Source organism: Montipora capricornis, chromosome 12, assembly GCF_036669925.1.
Source record: "Montipora capricornis isolate CH-2021 chromosome 12, ASM3666992v2, whole genome shotgun sequence".
Classification (NCBI taxonomy): Eukaryota; Metazoa; Cnidaria; class Anthozoa; order Scleractinia; family Acroporidae; genus Montipora; species Montipora capricornis.
In genome coordinates this window covers 17,796,124-17,823,184 of record NC_090894.1, presented here as the reverse complement: position 1 = coordinate 17,823,184, position 27,061 = coordinate 17,796,124, and the positions used below count along the sequence as shown (strand labels likewise).

Below are 27,061 nucleotides of genomic sequence, written 5' to 3'. Positions count from 1 at the left end.
GCACAGCGGGTATATTATCTTGGAGCATGCGCTATAATAGCCGAAATTAACATCCCAGAGATGGTGGATCCACGTGAGTTGTGTGCACTTTGAGAGAATTGGTTCAATCCCCGCAGAACCAGAATGAAGTAAATCCGTTAAATGTACATTAAGTAAATCCCTTTTTTACATACATTTGTTATTTGAATTGTGATCAACGAGTTCTCTTCTTGCTTCCCAATTTGATAGGCTAAATATCGATGGCCTTCTGGTATATTTTCCCTACGACTACATTTATCCTGAACAGTACTCTTACATGATGGAATTAAAACGAACTTTGGATGCCAAGGTACGACTGTTGAGATTATTGTGTGACCACAGTTAACTATGTACTTTCCATACTGTGAAATTTGGCTGTCTTAGTCCACAAGCCAGCGAGCCTTGCGAGTCATGTACATGTCTGTTCTGTGAGGCCCAGACCCCGTTTACACGGGTCCGGACAAATTTTTGCACGGACAAAAACTTGCACAGTTCCACCTTACGTTCACACGGGGCCGGTGGAACCGGACGAATTCGTGAACGGCTAAGTGTGCAAGTTTCTGACCTGAAAAAAGCAAGCACGGTTCCAATATGCGTACGGACTCGAAAACACCCGAACCGTGCAAGGTTTTGCAAGATTAGAGCGGGTTAAGGCATGGAATCTACTTACGTTTTCTTCTTGCCAAGCAAAAATGTTGCAAGGTCGCAATTTGTTACTTTTGTAAAGTTACATTTCGCTCTGTTCAAAATCAAATTTGACACAAAACAAATTAACAAAAGCACGATACAGATATGAGGACACGCATGCAGTTGCATGCATTGGTTTTTTGGCCGGATTAGCTGGGCTGCTGCAGTACACGTTGCTACAAATGGCCATTGTCTCCGATTTTCATCAATCAAGGCAACGTACACATTTGATTAAATTTTTTGGTAAGCATGTACAGCTCACAAAACAACTGGTTGTGGAAAAAGTCTCAGACCAGAAAGCCATGTTTGATTTGCTGCGTACTGCATCTCACTACAACGTGATTGGCTAAAAGCATAAGCTTAACCAATCACAGCAGAGATTTTTAAAAATCCATTCAAATCCTGCAGCTGGTCTCTAAATTTGCACAAACCTATGAAAACACCATTGCGATCTGTAACAGAATTTGCACGGTTCCATGTAAACAGGCGGTCCAGGTACAAAATTTGTCCATGCCAAAATATGTTCGGACCTGTGTAAACGTAGCCTCAGATTCAGAAAATTGAGGTTTAAAGTGAGCCAAATACTAGGCTTAGGGTTAGATTAGGGTTGAATGATTAGGATGTAACGTGAAGTCAGGGCCGTAGCCAGAAAAAAATTATGACTGAGGCAATGTCCATGGTTAAATTCTCTTCGTAGGTATTTTAGGTGTTTATGATGAGTACATTTTAAAGACAACACTGGAATCATGCTTTATTTTAAAAAATCACGAAAAAATGACTGAGGCAAGTGCCTCGGTTTGCCTCATACTGCCTACGGCCCTGGAAGTGCTTAGGTTTTCTACCCCATATGAACCACGAGAGCATTGGTCCTACTAATGGAAATGGGCCCACACAAGGACAGAGAAAATTTTAGCTGGATCTCGAAATCTCGAAAGGGCTTTTGATAAGTCTCGAAGTCTTGTTTTTTGCATGGTTTGTTTTTACCCTTTTTGAATCTCAAAACTTTTTACCAAGGAGTCTCGGGCTCGGATTTTCAACTAGGATCTCGGCATCTCAGCAAGTCTCGCATTTTCCCATTCGCCACCTTAGTGATTTATCCGGTGGATAGCGCTATCCATTGTTTGAACAACTGGGGCCTGGTGGATAATCGCCCAGAAAATGGGGGTTAATAATTGTTCAGGAGGGGAATTGTTTCATATTTGGATTTAAATGATCTATGTAGTGTTGTAAACAAAGAAAAAGTTTGGCATATTTCACATAAATGTATCATTTGAATGAACAAATGTTTAGAAATGGATTTACTATAAAAGCTAACGTTAAAAAACAACAGGCCTGGATAAAAGCAGACAAACTATTATTCATAAAGAATACACATCAACTTTGAGTTTACAAGACATGTTTCGATCGATCATCGATCATCTTCAGTTGCAAATGTTCGTTACAGTGCGAATTTGAATTTGTGTCAATGTTACAATTTGAACTTATGTTAATACATTGCCATTGTATTATTTACCGGTAGTTTAAAATATTAACGGCCATGTATTAACGTAAGTTCAAATTGTGACATTGACACAAATTGAAATTCGCACTGTAATGAACACTTGTAAGTGAAGATGATCGATCGAAACACGTCTTGTAAACTCAAGTTGTGTCCATTTTGTAACGGTCATTTTCAAGTGGAAAGGTAAAATTTAGCATATTTTGTGCATATATAATCAACTGTAAAAAATACTAATGAGGTATTGACCTAAAACTCTAAAATATTTACATGGAAACATTACAATAAAAGAGTGAAAGAGACGATAAAAGTGAATTATTTAGGTAAGTACTTTTGGAGAGATTGAATCACTCTGTTCAGTTTTGGTTTGAGTTCGCAAACAAAAAGCATTTCAAATATCAGACAGTCTAGTTTACTCTGACATTGCTTTAAAATCTTGAAACTTCTTTCAATGGTCTCCAGATCCTTTCCATTCTCCTCGTAAACATGATTGCCGATTGTTTATTGCTTATGCTCCTCCACACGTTGATGTTGGTGTCGACCCATGAAAGCCAACATAGTCTGCATCACACAGACCACACTATAGTTACTGTAATAAATAATGTTTTGTTGATTAATAATTGGAGGTTTGTGTTCTTTGGGTTTGAATTGTCCTTTGATTTTCCGACTTGACTTGAATGAACGGGCTGGACAACAATATCAATCTTTCGGCTGAGATCACCCAGTTGGTGTGTTACCACTTTTGCTGATTTCTGTTTCTTGAACAGTAAGACAATTCTGATAGGAGCATTAAGTTTTCCCGAATACTTGTTGTGTGGTACATATATCCCCAGTGACTTTCATTTCAATAAAATGTCTCGTGGTATTCTCTACGAGAGTTTTAGGATAGTGAAGGCAAGCAAAAACAGTTTTTAGACATTCACATTGATGGAAAAGCTGCTAATTTGAGGAAAGTTTAAATGCACATTTAAACATTGTCTTCAGCAGAAAATGTTTATATCTTACATCAACATGGCTTTGGCAATGCAGCGCTATGTCAATGACACCCTCAGAAAAATGCCTTTTGACATATCCAGGTAGATCACATCTGTCTGCTTCCCTGAGTCTAGTTGGGAGCCAATGCATTCCAATACTTCAAACAGCGGTAACACTTGATTGTCCCGTAGTAAAATCGTTTTGTACATAAATAAATAAAATAAATAAATAATACGTTTATTGAAGACATATTCTTGCACCCATAGGTAAATTACAATATAAAATAAACCATGTAAATACAAGCAAAAAACTTTAAAATAGGAAATAAATCAAACTTTCTGGTAAGTAAAGTTCTAATTACAAAAATCCTAAAATTGATTATTACCCCGCAACTAATATAACAGGGATAGTAAAAACTACTAACTTAGGGAAATTCAGCGTTGACCGTAACATATAGCTGGAATAAAGCTCATCTTGTGTTAGAGTTGTGGAGATCCCAACCGTGTGAGCTCCTGCGTGACACTGGGAACAAATGGTGGAGGCGAGAGACTGGTTCTTCGATCTTCTTTAGAGTTTTTAGGCAGAGGCTGGATCTTCGGTCATTGAGGCGACTACATTGTAAAGTGAGCAGGGCATCCTCATAATGCATTTCTGAGTGAATAATGCGCAAAGCTCTTTTCTGTACCATTTTGATTTTCCGCGAAAGGTAAATTGGCCGACAGGTGTGCCAGACTGCGCAAGCATATTCCAGGGTACTCCTGACGAGGGAGAAGTAGATCAACTGCAGATCAGCCAGAGGAACCCCACAACAGCGAAGTATGCACAGAATATACAGTCGCTTGGAGGCTTTCTTTACCATGGTAACCATGTTATCATTCTACTTGAGCTGATTGTTGAGAGTGACACCGAGGACCTTGAAAGACAAAACACTGTCGAATAAATGTAAACATGGCTTATAAGTCCCTTTAGGTGGTCCCGGACGTGGACTAGAATGCATCTCTCCAACACTTTGGATACTATTGATAATAGAGATATTGGTCGATAGTTTTCTCCTTGCACTTTGTCTTCCCTTTTTGAATTTTTACCTTTGATCTTCCTTCTAGGCACAAAATCTGCAACTGCAGCCATAAATGTGTCTTTCCATCACATCCAGTTGGTATTCACAAAAGTGTTGGGATTTAGCACACCAGATAGGTTTATAGCCTCCAGTGCAGATAGCAAACCTTCAAAATCCCCTCTCCTGTAATCAAAAACCTCCCTGACCAATCGTGGAGCCGCTTTTATTGATGTTTTGTACTGAAAAACTATTGTTCCATGATCGGTTTGTATGCCGCTTTGTTTAGGGGTGAGAACTCGTGATGACAAGATTGAGCATGTGCTTGCCTCTAGTTGGAATGGTGCTAACTTGCATCAAGAAATAATCACCTGGTAACATTTCCATGAACCTAAGTTCATTAGCAGTTAGCTCTGGCGTCTCCCAAAGGATTTTACGAAAGTTTAGGTCTCCGCATACTAGTAGGTTATCGTAACCCGAAACTATCTTCAATAAATAAATATAGAAGGAGTCCATCCATTTTCTGTCTGGTTCCCATGGGCTGTAAGCACAACAAAGTACCGGTAACAATTTGTGGTTCGAAGCGGTAATCAGTTCGACTGAGATGACTTTCAAGTCGGAACATGTATTTGCGACTTCTCATGATGTAATAAACAAGTCCTATTTAACTGCTAACAAAACCCCACCAGCACGAGACTCTCTGTTCCTCCGATAGATGGTATAACCAGTTGGTAGAATTTCCTTGTCTTCAATATCTTTATTTAGCCAGCTGTCTTTGACCCAAGCCAAATCCGTGTTTTCAGAGTAAACAAGCTCATGAAATTTATGCAGATTGCAGAACTGTGTACCGCTAGATGTTTTATGGACTCCAAGGCTCTTTATGCTCCGAGCATTGATGACAAGACAGTTCACATAGCCAGCTCTTGTTTCCTGTCAGTGTGGGCAGACCCAGCCAGGATTAGGAGATACATTACCAGCTATTAAATCAGGGCAGCCAGTAGGAAGCACTGAGTGAGTTGAAAGGCTTTAGTGGAACATAATGGCAGACTAGAAAGTGTTACTTGACTAGCTTTTGTGTGGCATGAACTAAGGGTTAGATTGCAGTACTGCTTACCGCTAGATGTTTTATGGACTAAACCTAACCCTAATTTTTTACTTTATACATTAACCCTAACCCTAACCCTAACACCATTCCAACATGACCTTTAGACAGAGTTATTGAGCTTGCGATGGAAATAAGCTCACTAGATCTTTTTGAAGGCATCAGACCACATAATAGAATACATGAAAGATAGAAAATCAGTATTCTGTGCAGAGCGCCTTGTAGGCGTGCTGCTGCCAATTCTTAATGTGCACATGACGTTATGACGTCAAGGAGTCCTTCAATTTATTACCTAGTTTGGACCATATATAAGGCCCTTGGCATCTTATCGAGTGTTTTCCATAGTCACTAGTGTTAAAAGTAGGGATATGGAAGTCACTGTTTCTTAGTGAATATCTAGAGTTTTTAATAAATAGTTCATTAATAATATTCAGTGCAAGGCCATTCTTTACTTTATACATTAATGTGGCGATATCCTGAAGTCTTTGATTTTGCAGTGCAGGTAGCCGTGCTTCAGAGCCAGAAGGTTTTCATATGTTTATGAATGGGAGCTGAATACCTCTTTAAGCATACTTTCTTGAATCTGCTCTATTTTTCTGCTGTCAGAAGATCTGCAGTTTTGCCACACTAAGTGTTATATCCGGGTTCCTAGGTTCGGTGCGCTTGCGTAGTAGGGCTCAGAAAGTGTAGTTTTGTTTTTCTGTTCAGGTTCGGTTCCGTAAGCTGTTCTGTATTCCAGCTCTTGATAAACTTGTACATGATTGACCAGATATAACACTAAGTTGGCACTAAGTGGCACACTAAGTGGCAATAATGTTAAGTGAGGTAGGATGGATGATTAAATTTTGTAGATAAATTTGTTATCGAATTAGATCTAGTGATTGACAGACTAGTGAACTGATATGTCTTGAGTTTTTTATGACAAGATTATGACATAGAGAATCAAAGGCCTTACTCATATCTGTAGATAGAATGGATGCTAGTTCTTTTTTTGTCAACAGCATGCTTAAATAGGGGCTTGTGTTTTTATATTCACCATTTATGTGCCTTTGATGTCTTTAGGGTCACTGTCTTCTGGAGATGCCGTCTGGAACTGGCAAAACAATATCATTGCTGTCCTTGATAGTTGCTTACATTTTGGTAAATTCCTTCATTGAGTTGTATCCAAATGGCACCAAACTTTTTGGTGAATTCATAGAGCAACATAATTATAGTTTGTAATAATATTATTTGTTATTAATTCTTTCAATCAGACCAAACCTCTTGAGCTGTCAAAACTCATTTATTGCTCCCGTACTGTGCCAGAGCTAGAAAAGGTAAAGTGGTACTTTTGTCAAGTATTATTATAGTCATGTTTCTTTTTAATTAATGAATGAAGTGTTATATTAAATGAGAATTTGACTAAACTGCGGATATGAAATTAAGTAAGGCTATGATCCTCACAATTATGGATGCAATTTTAACAATCGCGGAGAGAAGCCTGAAAAATTCAGGTCTTCAACAAGCTTTGAACCTGTGACCTCGCAATACCGGTGCGACACTCTAACCAACTGAGCTATGAAGCCACTGATGTTGGGAGCTGGTCATTTGTGGGTTCTAATTTTCCCATGAGGAAATGAGGAATGACCAGCTCTCAAGGTCAGTGGCTTCATACATGTAGCTCGTTTGGTTAGAGCATCTCACCAGTATCGCAAGGTCACAGGTTCAAACCCCATTGAAGTCCTGAGTTTTTCAGGCTTCTCTATGCAACTGCTAAAATTATGTCCATAACTGCGAGGATCATAGCTTTACTTGATTTCATGTTTCTTTTATCACTCTTGTATTGGAAACTAGATTACAGTGATATATGGTCACAAATGGAACTGATATTTTGAAAAGTGTATCACAGGAGGGCATCCTGACATCATCATTTTTTTGAGAAATTATTTCTTGTAAAATCGATGCTACAGATTTTGTGTTAGAATGTTCTCATACTGTTGCGTTAAATATTTGTGAAAAACATGGTTACAGGGTAACTCGCTGAGTTTTTAGGCAATGAGTCGAACCAAATGAAGAAATGTAAATAGAACACAGTTGGCAACAAAGGATAACTGTAGAGTTAAAGGAATTTGAGAAATCACTATTTGAAGGGGTCCATAGTAATGGTTTGGTAGTTAAGAGCCACCCCCCCTTAAGCTGGGGTAAGACAATATGGAGAGCTTTCTTCTGTACCAACTCTATAGACAGTGACTATTAATACAACAACTGATGAATAGTCAGTCAGGGAAACCCACACAGGAGATACATATTCCAATACTGACCTACATGTTTACAACAAGCATGGAATAAATCTTATCTAGGCTCTAGAATTTTTAAGGAGTCTTATTGTGTGCAGATGTTTGCTGGCATTTTTCACCATGCATTGTTCAATATGTTTATTCCAGTTTAAGTTGTCACCATTGTGCATGTCCAGCAAAATAAAACCCCTAAGAAAAGCCTGCTACAGATTTCTTTAAATTTTGATAAAAATAGCTTTTTAACACTGAGCTATTTACAACTTGCACTCTCTAGCAATAGTAAGAAAGACAACATGATTATCATGTTGATTTTGCTGTTTGCTGTAATTTATTCATGGTCTGCAGGTCCTGGAGGAGTTGAAAGTGCTTTTGGAGTATTATGAAAGAGAAACGGGACAGAAACCCAAGCTCATGGGTTTAGGACTGAGCTCAAGGAAAAATCTCTGCATTCACCCTGAGGTATAAGCTATCACTGCATGGTCACTTTGTTTGCAATCAGATAACATCAGTGAAATAATGAAACATTCTTCCACATTTTCTGCTGATTATATCACATTTCTAAAGAAAGCTTCATAATTATAAGTTGACAAGATGTTGTGATGTGCTTAAGGTTTGTTCTATGGGTACAGTCAAAATGTCTCATATCATCATGGTAACATAAATTATGTACTTAATAGGTAAGTGCAGAAAGAGAGGGCAAGAAAGTGGATGGGAAGTGTTTAGGTTTGACGGCATCCTATGTTCGTGTAAAGCACAAAGAAGATCATTCTGTTCCTGTTTGTGCACTGTATGAGGTGAGATGATCTTTATTCATTTCTTTAGTCTCTGCATTAGAATAAATTTGACTCTTGCTTTTTGATTGAGTAATTATTTTATGTCAGGTGCTGTACTGTTCTTCTCTTTTAAACAGTCTTTTGATGCTCATGGCAAGGAGGAGAAACTCATCCCAGGGGTATATAACTTGGTGAGAGAAATCACATCTGTTGACAGTAGGCTGGATACAAAGCTTAAATTTAATAACCATTCATTTGCTATGAGTGGTTTATTGCACTAGAAATGGTTATTATAATAATTTATGATGAAATGTTGTTTTTCATTTCTAACTCTTTTCCCTTTAAAGGATGATCTCAAGACAGTGGGTGGCAAGAAGGGTTGGTGTCCATATTTTCTCGCAAGGCATGCAGTAAGTACTTGCCCAGGCCTATAAACTTTCCACTTACTATTAAACAAAATTTATACTGTAACAGCAGTTTTCAATAACATGCAACACTTGAGCTAGAAGAAGTGACAAACTGCTCAATTGTTTTGGTGGAGATTAATCAATACCCTAAAAAGGATGTTTACCAACCCACACACTATCCATAAAGAGTAGGTCATACAGTTATTAGGGTTGAGCTCTTACTTTAATTAATTAAATGGTTAAAGCTTCCATGACAGGTTAGGGACACTGCCTGCATTTTAAAAATTAGGTTAAGCTAACCCTAAACCCCCCGAAATTAACGTCAATTTTTTGTGGCTGCTAGTAAATCCTGAAAATGGCGACCCCCCGAAAGTAGCAACCTCCCGAAAGGAGCCACCCCCTGCCCCTGAAAATAGCAAGACCAATTTTTTTAAAAAGTGTATACTATATAGGTACCTTTAATTTGTCAATCAATAGTCAAAATTTTAAGGTACAATAATATGTTCGTGCAGTGTCACAAATTGTTCACGATAAGGCACTTTAATTTGCAACAAGGGGAAGCCTTATGCCACCATTTGTCCTAAGAAGAAATACGCGGACCCTCCTTTTGGAAATTTAACGCAAGGTTATAAGATGATAAGGACTATGTAATTTTAATTAATAGTAGATATGACCTTTGGGTTGATGAATTTAAAGATATTGACGACCCTAGGTTGTTTTGGGACCTTATTAAGTACAAGATTCGACAAGATACAATTTCTGATAGCAAATTCAAAGCAAGGGAAAGAAAGGCCAAAATGGCAGACTTAGAATAAAAATTGAAAAATGTTCAGGTACAATGCGATCAGGACCCGTCACTAGAAAATGTTAACAAACTTGAGATTCTGAAGACTGAGTATGATCTTCAGTATGAGTATTTAGCACAAGGGGCCATAATTATACGTTCGAGGGCTAGGTGGTACGAGCAAGGGGAGAAAAGTAACAAATATTTTTTAAATCTGGAGAGCTCTAGGGTTAAAAAAAAGTACAATTCGAAAAATTTTTAGAGAGGATAAGTCTCTGACAACGAATCCAAAAATAATTATGGATGAACTTAAAGGTTTCTACTCAAATCTTTACCAGGCAAATTCCTCTGGAGGTAGTGAATCCTTGGCAGACTCCTTTCTCAAGAACGTGCCCATACCCAAACTTTCCGAAGCACAGAAAGGGAAATGTGAGGAAAGTTTGTCAGTCAGTGAATGTTTTAATACGTTGAAAAGTTTTCAAAAAAATAAAACTCCTGGCAACGATGGCCTCACAGTGGAGTTTTATTTAGCCTTTTGGCCTATCCTTGGAAAACATTCAGTAAACTCTTTCAATTATGCACATAATTATGGAGAGTTATTTAACTCTCAGAAGCAAGCAGTTATTATTATATTAGAAAAGAAAGGTAAAAACAAAAGGCTAATTAAAAACTGGCGACCAATTTCTCTCATTAATGTTGACATCAAAATAGTTTCTAAGGCTGGGGTACAGACTAAAACACAGCGGTGCGTCACGCAGTACAATTGAAGCAGTTTAGCTTCCTCCTCTGAGTCCTCTATATCGGCTGATTCACCCATGCAGTAGTCCAGTAAACCATCTATATTAATTTTATTTCACTGTCCCTGCTACCGGAAATGGGTATAGTGAAATGTGGTGTCTTTCAGCCAGCGCGAGGTCTCTTGCAATTGCCATACTGTACCCACCCATTTCGTGAAAAGCACACACCGATCACCAGCAGTCAATTTTTTTTAAGTTTATGTTGTTCAATTTTTATTTCGGAAAAAAGCTCGCACCAGCTTTATTTGCAAACGATTTTTGTTCCCCGAAAGTAATGACACCCCGAAAGTAGTGACCCCCAAAGGCTGCTAATTCCGAAAGTAATGAGGGGTCGCTACTATGGGAACTCTACGGTAGGTTTACACACACATTTGAAATGGTTAGTATGTCAGGAGGTGTATGACAATTATTGCAGACTGCCTACAAATAGCGCTCAGTGATAAACAGTATTTAGGTCTATAAAGCACCCATTTCAAATAGCACTGAGAAGCAGTATTTATGTCTAAGCACCCATTTTAAAACGGTTGGCTTTTACTGCAAGTTAGGTTTAGTCTGCAGTCTGCAAGTGTCAGACACTGCATTCCAGGTAAGGGATTGGCATGCATTGAGTACATGTAGGTGGAGTAATCACTTATTTGCAGTGTTAAGTCTAGAACAACTGTTGTCTTGGTTGTTGGGTTAAGAATATTGAGGTTCATGGTTGGTGGAAGTAAAGTGTTCTTTCACATGTAGGATAAAGGGGTTTAGTTTGTAAAGAAGCTGTGGTGCTGTGTCATTGGGGAAGTGAAATAAAGAAAAGGGTTTATCAACTGAGTTGATTTCAAGTTGGTAAATTGACCACTGTAAAGATATTTGAATGCTGACATTTCGAGTGTTAGCCCTTCATCAGAGCTAAACCCTTTTCTGTCTTTCACAAGTAGGAATACTTTTCATAATGAAAAAACAATATTATTGCAACTGCATGGCATGACTCTGCCATATGTGGCTCTGGTGTTGTATTGCACATTTGAGAATAAATCTAACTTTGACTTGAGAGTGGCCTGGGGTGAATAATAAAATCTTCATTTATAAATTATTATGAGGAATTTGCATCAATTGCTTGCATGGTCAAGTGGATTAAGGAGTAGGCAGCAGATCCAGAGGTTGGGAGTTCAAGTTCTGGAGATAAAGGGGGTGGGCATAGGAGGGGGATATAGATGTGTGAAGGACGGGTAGAGTAGGATAGAGGTACTGGAGAGGATCAGGGAGGGGTAGGTGAATAGAAGGCAGGAAAAGATGTCTAGTTCTTTTTAAGACCCCCTAAAAAAACCAAGCCCAGTTTTTGTAACTATACCCCCAAAAAAAGAAAAATCCCTTTTTAGACAGTAACTGTTGATTATAAAACAACAGTTTAAAAAATTTAAACTGGTTTGGAAAAAACATGAACTGGTTTATAGAAAATTCGAACCAAAAACAAAATTAAACCACAACATTGACTGGCCTACTCCTAATAACTATTGTCACATTGGAGTCTTGAGTGAGTGGCGTCAGAATCACTCTGAATCCGCTATTGTTAACATTCTTAGGGATACGTAAAAATATTGAAGATCCGTTACCACGATTCATGCTAAGAAAGAAGTAAAATCGTTCTCTGGTAAAACGTTTTGAAAAAACTATGAGCTTTCGACAGACTGAACTGCTGCCTTCAACGGATAAAAATGTGTGAAGCCTAAAAGCGAAAGAAATTTAAATATAACTCGACATGCTGGCCTACCCTACCGGGGTACAGTTTTTGCATTGGTGCTGTGTCTATAGTGGGTGCAGCGGGCTTGCCGGACTGGTTAATTAAGGTTCCAGGCCGATGGTCATTGGATTGCTACCAGCCTTATATACGCACGCCTTGCAAGGTTTTACTGTGAGCTGCGCCACGTATGGCTGCGGTTTCTTTACCACAGTTAGTCACTGGTTTGTTCGTGTTTGGGGGGATACGTGCTTTGCATGTATCAGTGGCGGTTCAGTCTCACAGCAACTTTCCCAAGCTTCGGTGTTTTTCATGTTCTGCCATTTTACACTCTGTATCTGCCTTTGTTCTTGTCCGATCCAGCACATGTCAGTGGAGTCGGCTCATAGTGCTTGGGAGATAAGGAGGCTTGAGCTATTTTTACCGCCTACACTCTTTCCATCATAGCACAATGATGGCTGAAGGTTTAACTCGTAGTACCGTGGAGAGTTAGGCGAGTATATCATTTTTTTGGCTTTTACTGGCCTACATCCTGTCCGATCCGGCACGGTTTGCCTCATGCGTCATGGAGATAAGTTCATCTTTTTTGTCATGCTACGGAAGTAGTCTGTTACACTGATCATGAAGCAGTATTCCCCCCTTTTTTTACACCTGCCCAACATTGTCTTTTGCATTTTGTTATTTTAGTGTGTGTTAAATATAAATACCAGTGGGAACTGCAACATTAAGCAGTTTTTAACTTGCTGCTACTTGGGGCTTGAGGTCTCGTGTTAACCAAACCTGCTATAATGATCATGATATCCTGAAAAAGGAGTGGCAGTGCTTTGCACATGACAATGGTCCACAGGAACGTAACCTTCTGTCCTTGAAAATTATATGTCCTCCACTTTGTCATGGTAATTTCATTTCATTTTGTCAAATCTCTGACAGCAAGTTTTGTTTACAATAAAAATTATTATTATTATAATGGAGCGTGCCACTTCAGTTCTTTTGCCAGACACTGGTTTTTTTAAATTCACAATAAGGTTATTTCTTTTCTTAGCCTTGGTTTGCCTTTATTTGCCCTATATCTCTAGAGCCTTTAAATGGTTGTAAGTTATAGTTTTAAAATAACCATGAATTTATCTTACTTCCACGGGACTACACTAAATCTTTTGAGGGCTGGGTCTTTGCCACTGAATAAATATAAATTAAAAGACCATCCTTACAGGTGGCTTGAAAGTGGGTCCAACACCCTTGATAGTTGTCTAAGAACAAAAACTACTTATAACCCTATGCATGAAAATAAATTCAAAAGTTACATGAAAATCTTTAAAACTTGTTTCAGATCTATCATGCTAATGTTGTTGTATACAGCTATCATTACTTGTTGGATCCAAAAATAGCTGACCTTGTTTCCAAGGAACTGGAGAAAAGTTCTGTAGTTGTGTTTGATGAGGCCCACAATATAGGTGAGACTTCATCCGGTTTATTATTATGTATGGAGGTTTTGATTGACACTTAGCATTTAAGCTGCCTATCACTTTGGTGAAGAGCAAGTCATCAGGTAAAAAGTTACATTGTACTTAGAAATGTTTGGAAGCTATGTGTAATATGATTGATAAAAGAAGTAGTGGATTGATTCAAGCTTTTTTGATATCATGCTTACATGCATGGCGTAAAACTGTACCGTTCATCTAATACTGCTTGCTATAAGGGTTCTTTTATTGTTATTGAGTATGGAATGCAATTTTGCAGTCTGGTGCATGTAACAGATTTCGAATACATACCTTACAGTGATATGTACTGAACTTAAGTCACCTTGCTTTGCTTCCTCTTTTTAAATCCTGTGATGAACTGCTTGTGGTGACTTAATTGGATGCTTTTAGATCCTTTCATAAACCACATGTGGTGACTTTTAATTTGGATGCATGATTGGCACGTGTTAAAATACTGAAATATATGATACTTTTGTTTGTGTTTTATGCTCTTATAACAAGTTGCAAGTTATTTCTTCCAGTTATTTCATGGCATTGCTTTAACATGACATCATTGATCAGAAAAAATAATTGGGTTTTGTGACACTACTATCCTTTTTTGCAAATACTCAGGTCATAATTCATGTGTTGTTATTAATAATTTAACAGACAATGTATGCATTGAATCTATGAGCGTGACTATATCAAGGAGAACATTAGACAGAAGCCATGGCAATGTGGATGCATTGGCAAGAACAATAAAGAGGTAAAAATGGCATCAATTGTAGAATTCAAATCACACACCTTAGCTGCTGAAACGAGAGATACAGTATTTTGGAATACCAAAAGTATAGTAACCGTAGTGATTACTGTTGAGTTGTAAACTAGCATGGTGGTTGTCTGAAAAAAATCTTATGGTCTTAACCATATTTAGAGATACCAACCTTTTATATAACCAGACCCCCCAAAGCCCCTTCCATCCCTAATAATCAACCCGCCCACTCCCTGCCCAATAACCCACTCCCCCTCCCCCCCAAATCAAGTCAACCATCCATCCCAGAATTGAATTAGGCTCTTCAGTGTTGACCACCACCCTTGAAACTAGAAAAAAAGTGGTTGAAAATACATGATGACATGCTTAAAGAGTCTGCCTCACCAATTTTACATTGCACGCCTTTTTGGTTGTTATCTGGGAATTTGGAGTGTCTACAAGTATCGTTGAGCTCTTTCTGCACTTGTGAGAAAAATTAGAAATCCTAGGCCTAACCCTAAGAAATGCATTAAGAAACGGTTAAACGAGTTTAAAAAAATCAAAATTCTTTTAACTTGGGGATGCAATTTGAGCCTTCAGTGGAGCAAAGTTTTTAAAAGGTTCAAAGTCTTTTTTCCCCCAGGAGATTTGATGACCAGTTCCGAAGGAGACCAAGAGATTCTTTCCCTATCTCAGAGAGTTAGCTTAACTGCATACTATCATTCTGTGCCTGTGAGCAAAATAAGTCAATAATTCTGACTGGACCATAGCACTAGAATTTTATCCTACATTGTACTTTGTATAGTGCCAATAATATTGCATTTCTATGGCAACCATGCACGTATTACTAAGAGTGGGAAAACGAAAACAAAAATGTAGAACGTCGTATTTTGTGCTATTTTTTAAGAATACAATATGTAAATATTTAAACAAAACCCATCAATAATATTAGCGATGGTGCAAACAAGAGCACTCAAACCTGGATGAAAATTTTTCATGTCCAAGTGTGAAAGTCCTTCATAACTGAACACAGTAAAGAGTATCCTTGAGTGTAGTGTAAACAGAAAATTGCATGCTCTTCAGAATGAATAGATACTCAAAATGTTTGGGAAGCTCTTTAAACATTGGATGAAAACCATTATAGCATTACTCCAACCTAATTACTGTAAGAAATTTTGGACACTGACTTTTTTGAACATCAAACAACGTTCACTAAAAACTTTATAAAGATGTTTCAACGGAAACCTTCGGTGGTCCTCAGTTTGAATTTGACAAAAAAGCAACAGCTTTGTCAGCAGTTCATATAATTTATGCTTATGTGCGTGACTACGGCAAGTACATGTGATCTGTGCGTGAAGTGAGGAACATTATGCATTATTGGAACATAAATGTCAGGTATTTCTATATGTTCATTCCCTGCATTCTGCTCTCTCTTTGAATGCCAAGCCTCCAGGAAAAGTCTCTTCTGATAGTCAGCTGCCTTGTCAACTATACTCATGGCGTAGTCAAAATCCATATTATGACCAAATTGGTTTGCGGGTTGAGCAAGTTTAGAATTGCTATTGCAAACACGGTCAGCTCTTCTATGTTCACTAAGCCTGGTGGTAAGTGCTCTATCCATTTGGCCATAATATGTGAAATCGCAATCTAGGCAGTTTACTTTAAATACTGTACTTTGAGGCTGAAACACTGCTTCAATTGTGACTTCACACATTATGGCCAAATGAATATTTATTTATTAATTTATTTAACTATTTTCACCTCAACAGATAAACAGGCTGTGGTGGGGGTCGCACAACAGAGCAAGGCTCCAAATTAAGTGTGCCCGTTTTACCCTCCCAACCATGATATACCACAGAAGACGAGATATGTCCAGGTTTGACCCTAATTAGATGCATGCGGATTTCAATAAGGGTCACGAAGTGTCCCCTTGCTCTTCTAGCCAACTTCAACATCACTTGTGTCTCAGAATACATACAATTTATGTCACAAAGTGTCCCCCAAATGCTGCTCTTTAAGTGAAGATTAACTGCTGCATTTACCCAAAGCTAAAAATAACGCTGACCTTTACCCTTACCTTATTGTTGAAAATGGGTGGCAAATGCTTAGACTTAAAGGGACACTTTGTTGGATGTCAAAATTGGGCGTGCATCTAATTAGGGTCAAACCTGGACATAAGTGCAAAAGACAGACCACAACACCAGGAACTACATGCCCTACTCTTTGCGACAAGTGTGCGGGTTCTTTTATGTCCCACAGGATTATGAACATTGAAGGGTTGTGAGACGGGACCTCCGGCTTATCGTCCTTATCCGAGAAGACTAGAGAGTCTAACCATTTGCAGATGTAATTACAAAGGCAGCACTTTCTCCTCAGTTATTTAAAGACCCTGAGTGTTGGTCCGGCCGGAGTTGAACTCACGACCTCCTGCGTGACAGCCCAGTGCTCAACCAACACAGAGCCACCGGTGCGCAGTGCACTTGCCACAAGGCTTAGTGAACATAGAACAGCTGTCCCGTGTTTGTGACAACAATATTCTAAAGTTGCTTGACACGCAAACCAATTTGGCTATAATATGGGTTTTGACCATGCCATTATAGTTGACAAGGTAGCTCACTATGACAAGAGACTTTTCCTGGATGCTTGGCATTCAAAGAGTGACCAGAATGCAAGGTATGAACGTAATAGAAATCCCTGGCATTTATGTTTCAATTGCATAGTGCTTCTCGCCTCGTGCAGAGATCATGTGTACTTGTAGTCACGCACATACATACATATGAACCGTTGAAGTCCCTTTTCTGTCAAATTTAAATCAAGGATGACCAAAGGTTTCAGTTGAAACATCTTTATCAAGTTTTTAGTGAACATCGCTTGACATTCAAAAAAAAAAAGTTGGTGTCCAAAATTTCTTATAGTAATTATGCGAATTCCTGACTGCAATTTCAGCATATTCTTTTAATTATTCCTACCTATTGATTCCCAATTATTGTTCTCCAGATTGTGTGCTTTTTTATACACATATTCTTGGACAGGGTGGCTGTATTTTAATTCTTCTTTGATTTTTATATTTTAGTATTAAAGAAAGAGATGCTGGTAAATTAAGGGAGGAGTACAATAAACTTGTTCAAGGTCTACGAGAAACAAGTGCTGCACGAGAAACTGACATGGTGTTATCTAACCCAGTGCTTCCAGATGAGTTGTTGGAGGAGGCTGTCCCAGGGAACATTCGACAAGCTGAACATTTTGTGAACTTTATGAGAAGATTTATTGAATACTTAAAGACACGGCTCAGAGTACAGCATGTGGTACAAGAGAGTCCACCATCTTTTTTACAACATGTATTTCAACAAGTCTATATTGAAAGGAAACCACTCAGGTACCTCTTTTGTATCAGTAAGATTTTTAACATTTTCATAGTCCAAACTCATATTTATTTTTTTCAGGTTCTGTGCTGAACGACTAAGCTCTTTGCTGCATACATTGGAACTCCCAGATGTTCAAGATTATGGACCTCTGACACTTATTGCAAATTTTGCTACTCTTGTAAGCACATACAACAAAGGTACAAAAGTAATAACATTGCTGTGTTGAATTTATTGTAAGAAAGCTACCAGCAGCAACAGACCAGTACATGTACCTAAAGCAGCATGTGTAAGCTGTGATAATTCCATATGATTAATCCAATATGCCTCACTCAGCTGCATAATTTGGTACTATATTTGGCTAATCTGCAACTGAAGATAAATTAGTAATACAATAATTTTATTTCTGAGAGTAATCTGATGTAGCCAACAGTTTTTTTCTGGATTTGGGTAATCATGCAACTACTGGTAGTATCTACACCCTATGAAAACCCCAATTCCAGAAAAAAAAGGCTTTTAGTTGGTTGCATCAGGTTACTCTCAGAGGTAATTTCTGCTGCGAAAACGGTATTAAAAGTAAGAGAGTACAAGTACCTAAGTTAAATAGTAAGATTTGTGATTGTTTGTCTCATGATGTATAGTCACTTAGGTTGTCGATTGTGACATTTTGACTGTTCACTACTGGTCTTCTTAAGGCGATAAGGTCAGCTGGTTATGTGCCACTATACATTATGTATCACGGTGGTCAGCTGATAGGTGGACTTGATCCTTATTGATTCATGGAGTAATTTCCCCAGAGGTATGATTTGAAATAAATTATTGTTCCCTTGGTGGTTTGTTGAAGTAGCAATCTCCTGCCGTGTTTCTTGATCATTGGTATCCATGCTTCAGGAATTTGGATTGCATTATCACAGTTGATGTTATTGGGGTGAAGTTTTGTGTGGATGTCTTTCTTCGCTTTTCTGGTGTACCAGTGTGAGTCTTGATCAATAAACATTACCTTGTTCCAAAGCAGGTGGTGTCCGGTCTCATTAGCATGCTGGGAAATGTCAGAGGTCTGGATATGGTCAATTCGTATAATTATCCTCTTGTGTTCCTTTATTGTCTCCTGGGTAGATCTACCCGTCTTGCCAATATAGACTTTACCACATTCACAGGGAAGCCTGTTGACTATATCGTCTTGTCTGGAGCGATCATGTCCTTGGGTCGTAGCAAACGGGACCTGAGTGTCATATCGGACTTCGAGACAAAGCAAATACCTTGTTGTAGGCAGTGGCAAAGAGGCTTTGATACTCCTTTGACGTAAGGCGAATTAATTGTAGTGTTAAACTCTGAGGCTACAACCTTTCATTAGTAAGTTTGAGTCTACAGCTGGCAGACCAAAGCTCCTTAAGCAGTCAGCCTACTTCAAAGCACATTTCTCTTGCAGGAATTATAGGGCCAATTAAAGACAAAACAAAGTGGGATGATAAGGTGGAGCATCACATTTCATTTTGTCTTTAATCGACCCTACAAAATTCCTGCAAGAGCAATGTACTTTGAAGTAGGCTGACTGCTTAAGGAGCTTTGGGCTAATAAGCCAGTTGTAGTCTCACACTTACCTATAATTTGTCACTTTACGTACAGTTTTTTATCTTTTTTTCACCCAGGACAAGTACTTGATTGACTTTAGATGTCATTTAAACTGTGACTTGTGATTTTCATTTCTTGTTTTTAGGGTTCACTCTTATCATTGAACCTTTTGATGACAGAACACCAACTATACCCAACCCTATTCTCCATTTCAGGTTAGTAAAATTTATTCAGTTGATTATGAAACAATTCTGTTGGTTTCAGAAATTAGTACAATCGCATGAGATCATTTTAGGCTGCATCAATAATTGCAGCAAGTTGTTTATGGCATAAGCACTTGCCATGTAGCACTGGAAAACACTATTTTTTCACTTTGTTCGCGTGAAATCTGCTCTTCAGTTATGTTAAAACTGCAATCCAGAGTGATTTTTTTATATTTTTCTTTTATTAGTTGTATGGATGCCTCTATTGCTATAAAACCTGTGTTTGATAGATTTCAGTCAGTTGTTATCACGTCAGGGGTATGTTGTTAGTTGATAATAATCAAATTAACTAGGACATTTTAAACTTGATATTTATTTCAGGAAATGCACAGTACCTATCTGTAATTGATATGGTTAAATTACTTAATGGAGAGTTTAAGCATGTGACATCTTTGAACCATGACGGTAACTGGAAAGGAGTGTCTCCCAGATTTTAGACCTAATCATTTCTAATGGAGGAAAGATACTTAGCAATGTAAGGTTAGGGTTAGGTGGTAGCGACAAGACAAGTTAAAAAGGGAAAACAGCTCACTTCTGGATGCTGTCCACACCTCAAAAAATGTGGCATGTCTAAACTCTCTATTAACCCATTTGTCCCTGAAGAGGTCCCAGTTGAGAAGTAGATTTGTCTGGTGTTTAATAGTAGGTCTTTATTCAATGAAATTCAACAAACATGAATTACTTACAAAAGTAAAGCGGTTAAAACTAAAATATATATTTCTATATAACAATCATAAATTCAATGACAATAGACATCTGTTAATAAAACATTTCTTAAAATGCTCAGGGTACTAAACACTTGGTAAAATGTAATCATGGTCGCGTTGCGAAGTGGTCACGTTCTCTTTTGTGGTAGCAGGTCGTGCAAGACATGATCAATGCATTGAACTTTTGCCTCTTTCTGTTTTGATTAGGGTTTAGGATTAGGGTAGTTTTTTTTTTTTTTATGGTACAAAATGAGTCCTTTTGGTTTCCATTTCTTTATTTTCACCCTCAGACCTTATCACCAATAGACATGTATCCTAAGATTCTGGACTTTCGCCCAGTCACCATGGCAACGTTTACTATGACCCTTGCCAGAATTTGCCTTTGTCCCATGGTAGGTATTGATTCTTTAAAAAGTTAATATTGTTTTGGTGAGCTGGAATGTGATTTTATTCATTTTATCCTTCATAATTATTTACAGATTGTAGGTAGAGGAAATGATCAAGTTGCAATGACAACAAAGTTTGAAACAAGAGATGACATGTGTAAGTTATTGCCTTATTTTTTCCAGATTATTATTTTTCATGCCTTCCTTGTCTGGGTGCTAATCCATTATTATCTATTCAATTTCAGCTGTTATTCGTAACTATGGAAACCTCTTGGCAGAAATGTCAGGAGTGGTGCCTGATGGGATAGTCTGTTTCTTCACTAGTTACCAGTACATGGTGGGTACAAGCCAACAACAATCATAGTGGAGGATTAAGGCAGCTTTATCGCCTTTCTGCTGGACAGACTATTATTATCTCTCTGTTTGATGCTTCTAAATGGTAGACTAACTCTTTTAGGTCGCAATAAGCAATGCAATAAGAACTTACAATGACTAGGACAGTAATATATTCTATTAAAAAGTAGGCATTTAGCTCAAGAGTATGATAGAGTTTTTCTCAAATACAGTATATGCGGCTATTTTAATTAAAAATATGTGTATAATAACATATATGAAATGACAATAGCATAGCATTCAGTATTTTTGTGGATATGGTCTATTTGTATTAATGAAATTTTGTCTTTGAAATTTTTGATGCCATGAATTGAAGGTAGATTTGCCAGGCAGCAGTACCATTTTGGATTTTGCGATTCCATTCTGGTTAATCAAATACTTCCACAAACACAAGTCCTTAATTTTTTAACCACCATAGATTATGAATTTGGATTTGTTTTTATGCAGGAGGCAGTTGTTTCCATTTGGCATGATCAGGTAACTCTTGTTTGAAACACTTGCACTGAAGTAAATAATCACACAGCTCAACCTCATGAACACTCTTAATCTAATGTGGTGGCCATTGTAAGTAACTGACTGAGTTGTATTTTCTTTTTATTAGGGTATTATTAGCAATATTCAAAGAAACAAGCTGCTGTTCATTGAGACCCAAGATGCAGCAGAAACCAGTTTAGCTCTTTATAATTACCAACAGGTACTTCGCTACAAAAGGGGGCACGGTGGCCTCATGGTTAGTGGACTTGACTCCGGAGCAAGTGGCCCGGTTTCAGGTCCTGGCTGGGGACGTTGTGTTCTTGGGCAAGACACTTAACTCTCGCGTTGCCTCTCTCCACCTAGGTGTATAAATGGGTACCGGCAAACTTAATGCTGGCGGTAACCCTGCGATGAGCTGGCATCCCATCCAGGGGGGAGTAGAAATACTCCTAGTCGCTTCATGCTACAGAAACCGGGATAAGCTCTGGCCTAATAGGCCACTTGGCTTATAAGCAGACTTCACCCCCCTCCTCCCCCCCCCCCCCTTTACTTCACTACAAGCAGATGTCGATCTGCTGTAGAACATTCCTTTAATTTCTTTGTGTGCATTGTTGCTGTGTCGTTTACTGTTTTGTTTTTTTTTATCCTCTGGACAGGCTTGTGAAAATGGAAGAGGTGCTATATTACTTTCAGTAGCGAGAGGAAAGGTTTCAGAGGGAATTGATTTTGGTAATATAATTCAGTGGCTATTTGTCAACCAGTCAGTCAGTTTATAATAATTATTTAATTACTGATGTTTCAATGGACTCTTTTTATTGAATTTTTGGTTGCAAATTCTGCTTTATCAGAAGGACTGGCTTTCAGAAGAATTCACTCCAGTTCACCCAGTTTACTTCAACCTCGCATGGTTTGAGATTAGTTTACACTTGGGAGTATATCAAGATAAAAGTTATGTTGAGATAGCTTGGTCCCTAATTATTAGTCTTCTAAGGATATTATTGCAGTGGGAGGACAAAAGGAAACTTTAACTATGTCTTCAATCCATAATATTACTGATACTCTGTCTATTAAACTCTTTTCAATCAATGTTCAACACTTCTGTTATCTGCATACCCCTGGTACCGGGTTCGGAAAGGTGTAATAACTCTATTCCAGGGATAAATGTGCCTGAATAAGGCACGTTTATCCCTTTCAGGAACCAGCCCCTGGAGTACAAGAAGCCCAAATTAATTAATTGGTTTTGCTTCCCTTTCTTTTTAGAGGAGCCCTTTAATTTCAATATGAAACCCTAGTTTTATGTAAATTAAAGTGTTTCTTTTGATTTTCTTTTGTAGATCATCACTATGGCAGGGCTGTCATTATGTTTGGTATTCCATATGTCTATACACAAAGTAGGATTTTAAAGGTGAACATATTCCCTTTGATTAAACCTCGTATCTTCTATAAACAACGACTTCTTGCTGAGCTTTCTCCATTTTACTCTGTCAGGAGTCATCTCCTTCAGGGTGCCCACTGAGCCCCTGTCTGTTCGTCCTCGTCTCAACATGTCTCTTCCCTGTTTTGACTCTGAGTCAAGGCAGTACTTTGGCACCCTCTCATTGTCCATCCTTTTACAGTGACCAAACCCTCTCAGTCTTCTAGATGGGATGAATTCTTCAATAGGTCTGGTTTTTGAGGCTCTTCTGGGGAGCTAACATGGTGGAAGTATCAGGTCTGGAGGGTCCTCTTGCTACAGTTCTGATGGGTAGTCTCAAGCTTCTTCGTCTGTTTCTCGGAAGTACACCAGACCTTGCATTGCTATGTAAGAGTTGTTGTTACAGTTACAATCATTAGATCCTGATCTTTGCGTTGATTGAGGTCTTGGTCTTCTACATGTACGCGTTGTTCATTGAGTTGAGGGCACCAGTTGCCTTGCCAGTCCTCTAAAAGATCTCTGGATCCAGACATCCCTCACTAGCTACCCGTGACCCTAGGTACATGGACTGGCTGACTTGCTCAGGAAATCTCTTCTGACAGAATCGAATTCTGATTTTAAGTCTACAAAGTTTATGTACATAGTATTCAACTCGGTACAATTTTGTCTGATTCACGTCGTTGGATATAGCTAATCTGTACACGATTGACCGTTCCTAAACCCACTCTAATTATCCCTGATTGTGTTCTCCCACCCCTTATCAAGTCTCTGAAGTAAGATGATCTGAAAGAGCTTAGACACGGTGGACCTCAGTGTGATGCCTCTGTTTTTCTGACAATAGGAGGCGTCTCGTTACACTCGCTACATGGATTACTCGTGGGGATAAAGGAAAACTGCAGGAAAATGTGAAGATTCTCCGAAATTACGAATATTGTGCTTGCAAAAATTTGGTTTTATCAACGGAGTTGATAATGTAAATTGGCCACCGTACAGAGATTCTAAAAGCTGACGTTTCGAGCGTTAGCCCTTCGTCAGAGCGAAGTTTTGGCTATTTTCTCTCTGGTTCGAACAGCACTGTTAATATGTTTGTTAATGTCTGCTCACTGAATCATTACCTTACATCTGTTAATGCCTGAATGTAGTTTCACGCTCTCGATAACATTATGAGCAATAGGATCTTGGTCTCTCAATTATGTTAAGGAGTTAATGTCGTATTAATTATGGACGAAGCGAAGTCTGTGTGGCTGAAATAACACTAAATGTTCTTATAGGCCAGACTTGAGTACCTCAGAGATCAGTTTAACATCAGAGAAAACGACTTCCTTACTTTTGATGCCATGAGGCACGCTGCTCAGGTAAAGATGTATAGTTTATTCCAAAATTGCAGTGTGTACGGTTATTTTAAAATCGAACAAATACTGTGGTCTCAATGGGCATTACCTTGGCCTTATTCATTTTAGTGTGTTGGTCGAGCGATCCGCGGGAAAACAGATTACGGTATCATGGTGTTTGCTGACAAGGTATTAACATAGAAAAGCACTACCTTTATGTTTGCTACATACAAAAAACAGCAGACATGGCATTTTCATGTACGAAGTCATTATTGCTTTCATTGCAGAGGTTTTTCAAAGTCGACAAAAGAAGTAAACTACCAAAGTGGATTCAGGTGAGAAGTTTTGTGTCTCGCAACTTAAGCGCATTGGTATTGAGAGGAAAATCCGCACAAACACCATGTCTGTCACCAGCACTGAAGATAATGGATTTTCTGTTGCAGGAATACTTAAGGGAAGGGGTCTGCAACCTCTCTATTGACGAAGCAGTCCAGGTAAGGATGTTTGTAGAACTTAAGGTCGAGATCAAGTAAAGTTCGGCGGAAATCGAACATTGTCACTGTGTTAACCCCAGACGTCAGAATACGCAGACTGAATAGCGGCAGGATATGATTTTTATAACTAATTCACTCTCGTTTTCTTAGTTAAACAATGTCGTGGATTTGAGTACAATCCTTCTCTGTTTCTTGACAGGGTCCTTTTTAATATTGTTACATAAAATTTTGACATCAAAATTATTTGAAATATCTTGACAATCGGCCCAGGACTGACCAGCAGGTAAGGATCAGGACAAAATTTCGTTTTGCTATCTTGCCTCAGGGTCTTAAAGGATGACATGACTGTGATATAAACTCTACTTTTTAAAGACTGGTTTATCATTTGTTTTGATCCATAGGTTAGTAAGAGATTCCTGAGGCAAATGGCCCAACCCTTTGATAAGGTCAACTTTCCCTTACCATTATTCACTTTATAAAAGAGAGGATACTGAGAAAGAACACATCCCCATGCCCCATCATAGCTTTTTCAATCTATTTTAAGCTTCGGGCCATGTTGTGAAAGTGTTTTTGGTTTCGTGCCCATGATCACGCAGCCGATCATATAAACCAATCAGGTATCTGATTTAAAATAGCCGCGCATCATGACCACGGACTAAATTTAGATTGAAAAAAGTTATCATTGGAAGAGGCCCATGTATGGTGAGGTGAACGTGTTCTCTCTCTTCTCATCTTCTCTTGCTTTATATGAAAAAAATATTATTATCTAATGTTATGGTCAAGTTCAGTCAACTTGGATTGTTGACCAAAGAAATGAGAATAAAAGACGGAAGACCCGGCTCGCGCTTTGTCGCCAGTTCGCAAGTTCCATATTTATTTGCTTTCGGTTCCTGAGACCGTTACTTAAAACTATGTTAGTGACAATGCCGGCTTTCTGCGAAATTCGGTTAAATTTTTGAAACATTCTGTTTTCAGGAGGATCAGCTTGGCCTGTCACTTCTTACTGTTGAGCAGGTGGAATCTGAGGAGTTCCAGAAGCGAATTTTACAGACGGCTGTTGCTTAATATTTTGTGACTGTGCAGGTTGTTTCAATTATAGCTGGTGGCCAAGGAGTGTAATACATCGTCGACATCTTCTTTGCACTGATGAGTGCCTAAGGAAGCCAAGGCAGGAATATGCTGAAGGAAACTTAGTTTCCATCCGTCTTGATATCAGGACACGTTTCTCTTTCATTACGGAGCGATATTTACGAGGAGTTAGTGTAATGGGAGTGCATATTTATCATTTATTTCCTTGTGGTACCCTCGGTGCCCGAAGCTTTTCTGCACCTGATCTCGATCCGTAGTCCCAAGTGAGGGTCACCACGGGTTGTGAAATAGCAAAGACTGGTGTCGGATATTCTCCCCTTAGTTAAGTGAACATTACCTTTAAAAGGATCTTTTATGTTGTTAATATCTACTTAGTAATCGAGAGTGAGGTCGTTACAGCAAAATCTCAAACTGAGGCCTTGCCATATTGACCGAGCGACAGCGAGGTCAATAGAGCTAGGCCGAGGTTTGAGATTTTGGTTGTAACGACCGAACGGTCGAGGTTATTAATTTGTTTATTATATGGCTAACAGAACAGTTTAAAGAAGAAAAAACTAATTTGCATAATCCATAATTGGCCCATGGGCATTACGGGGGAATAATGCCCTCGCGCTTATCTGCTCTTAGCCAATCGGAGCGCGCGTTATATCCGCCAGAAACACTAGCCATATAAAAGACTTAATCGACCACTTTCTGTTCTCAGGCGTGTTTTAAATAAGTCTCAAAGTTACTCCAGTTGCTTTGTCGCGGTTTTAAAGCATTTGTTGGTTTTAGGTTAGGGTTAGGGTTAGATAACCACGTATCGTGTGCCAGTGTTCTGTGAAATAAAGGCTGGAAAAGGTAGATAGAACTTCCTCGAAAGTGGGAGCACACGTTGTTAAGTTGAATTTGTTTTATATTAAAGTAAAACACGAAAATTCTATGGAACAAATGTCTTAATTATCCATTAAAGCCTTGTGTTACCCACCGGTCTTGTTGTCCGTATACCATTTGCATGAATTGCAGTAAACCCACGATGACTTCGAAACAATCTGCGTTTAACAACCCACATGCAGTATCAGACATTTCCTCGGGTTCTATTCCTAGACTCGGCGTCATATGTTGTTGGTCTCTACTCTGCACCGAGAGGTTTTTCTCCGGATACTCCGGTTTCCCCTCTCCTCAAAGACCAACATTGGACTTGATTTGCGTTAATTGTTAATTTCAGTTTACAGCGTCCCCAATTAGTGCTCCAGCGGTAGAACGACTAGACACTTAAATAAAGTTCCTTTCCTTTA

At 38.6% G+C, this 27,061-nt stretch overlaps 1 protein-coding gene across 3 annotated transcripts; it reads left to right on the top strand.

The window, feature by feature from the left end:
• On the top strand, positions 1 to 26,752 carry LOC138027593 (general transcription and DNA repair factor IIH helicase subunit XPD-like). 3 transcript variants are annotated; one of them, XM_068875138.1, is made up of 27 exons: positions 1 to 128; positions 229 to 328; positions 6,397 to 6,474; positions 6,588 to 6,650; positions 7,956 to 8,069; positions 8,288 to 8,404; positions 8,521 to 8,574; positions 8,731 to 8,793; positions 13,419 to 13,542; positions 14,218 to 14,314; positions 17,373 to 17,675; positions 17,743 to 17,861; positions 19,379 to 19,448; positions 19,685 to 19,754; positions 20,494 to 20,595; positions 20,683 to 20,746; positions 20,835 to 20,926; positions 21,430 to 21,459; positions 21,584 to 21,676; positions 22,113 to 22,185; positions 22,791 to 22,861; positions 24,142 to 24,225; positions 24,331 to 24,390; positions 24,489 to 24,536; positions 24,645 to 24,695; positions 25,097 to 25,141; positions 25,671 to 26,752. In XM_068875138.1, exons 1-27 carry the CDS (start codon positions 124 to 126, stop codon positions 25,758 to 25,760), a joined length of 2,280 nt encoding a protein of 759 aa, XP_068731239.1. In that variant the 5' UTR covers positions 1 to 123; the 3' UTR covers positions 25,761 to 26,752. The 3 variants fall into 3 exon arrangements, with proteins under 3 accessions (XP_068731239.1, XP_068731240.1, XP_068731241.1); XM_068875140.1 differs by having other exon boundaries at positions 34 to 143; XM_068875139.1 differs by lacking the exon at positions 25,097 to 25,141.
• Positions 26,753 to 27,061: the final 309 nt, after the last annotated feature.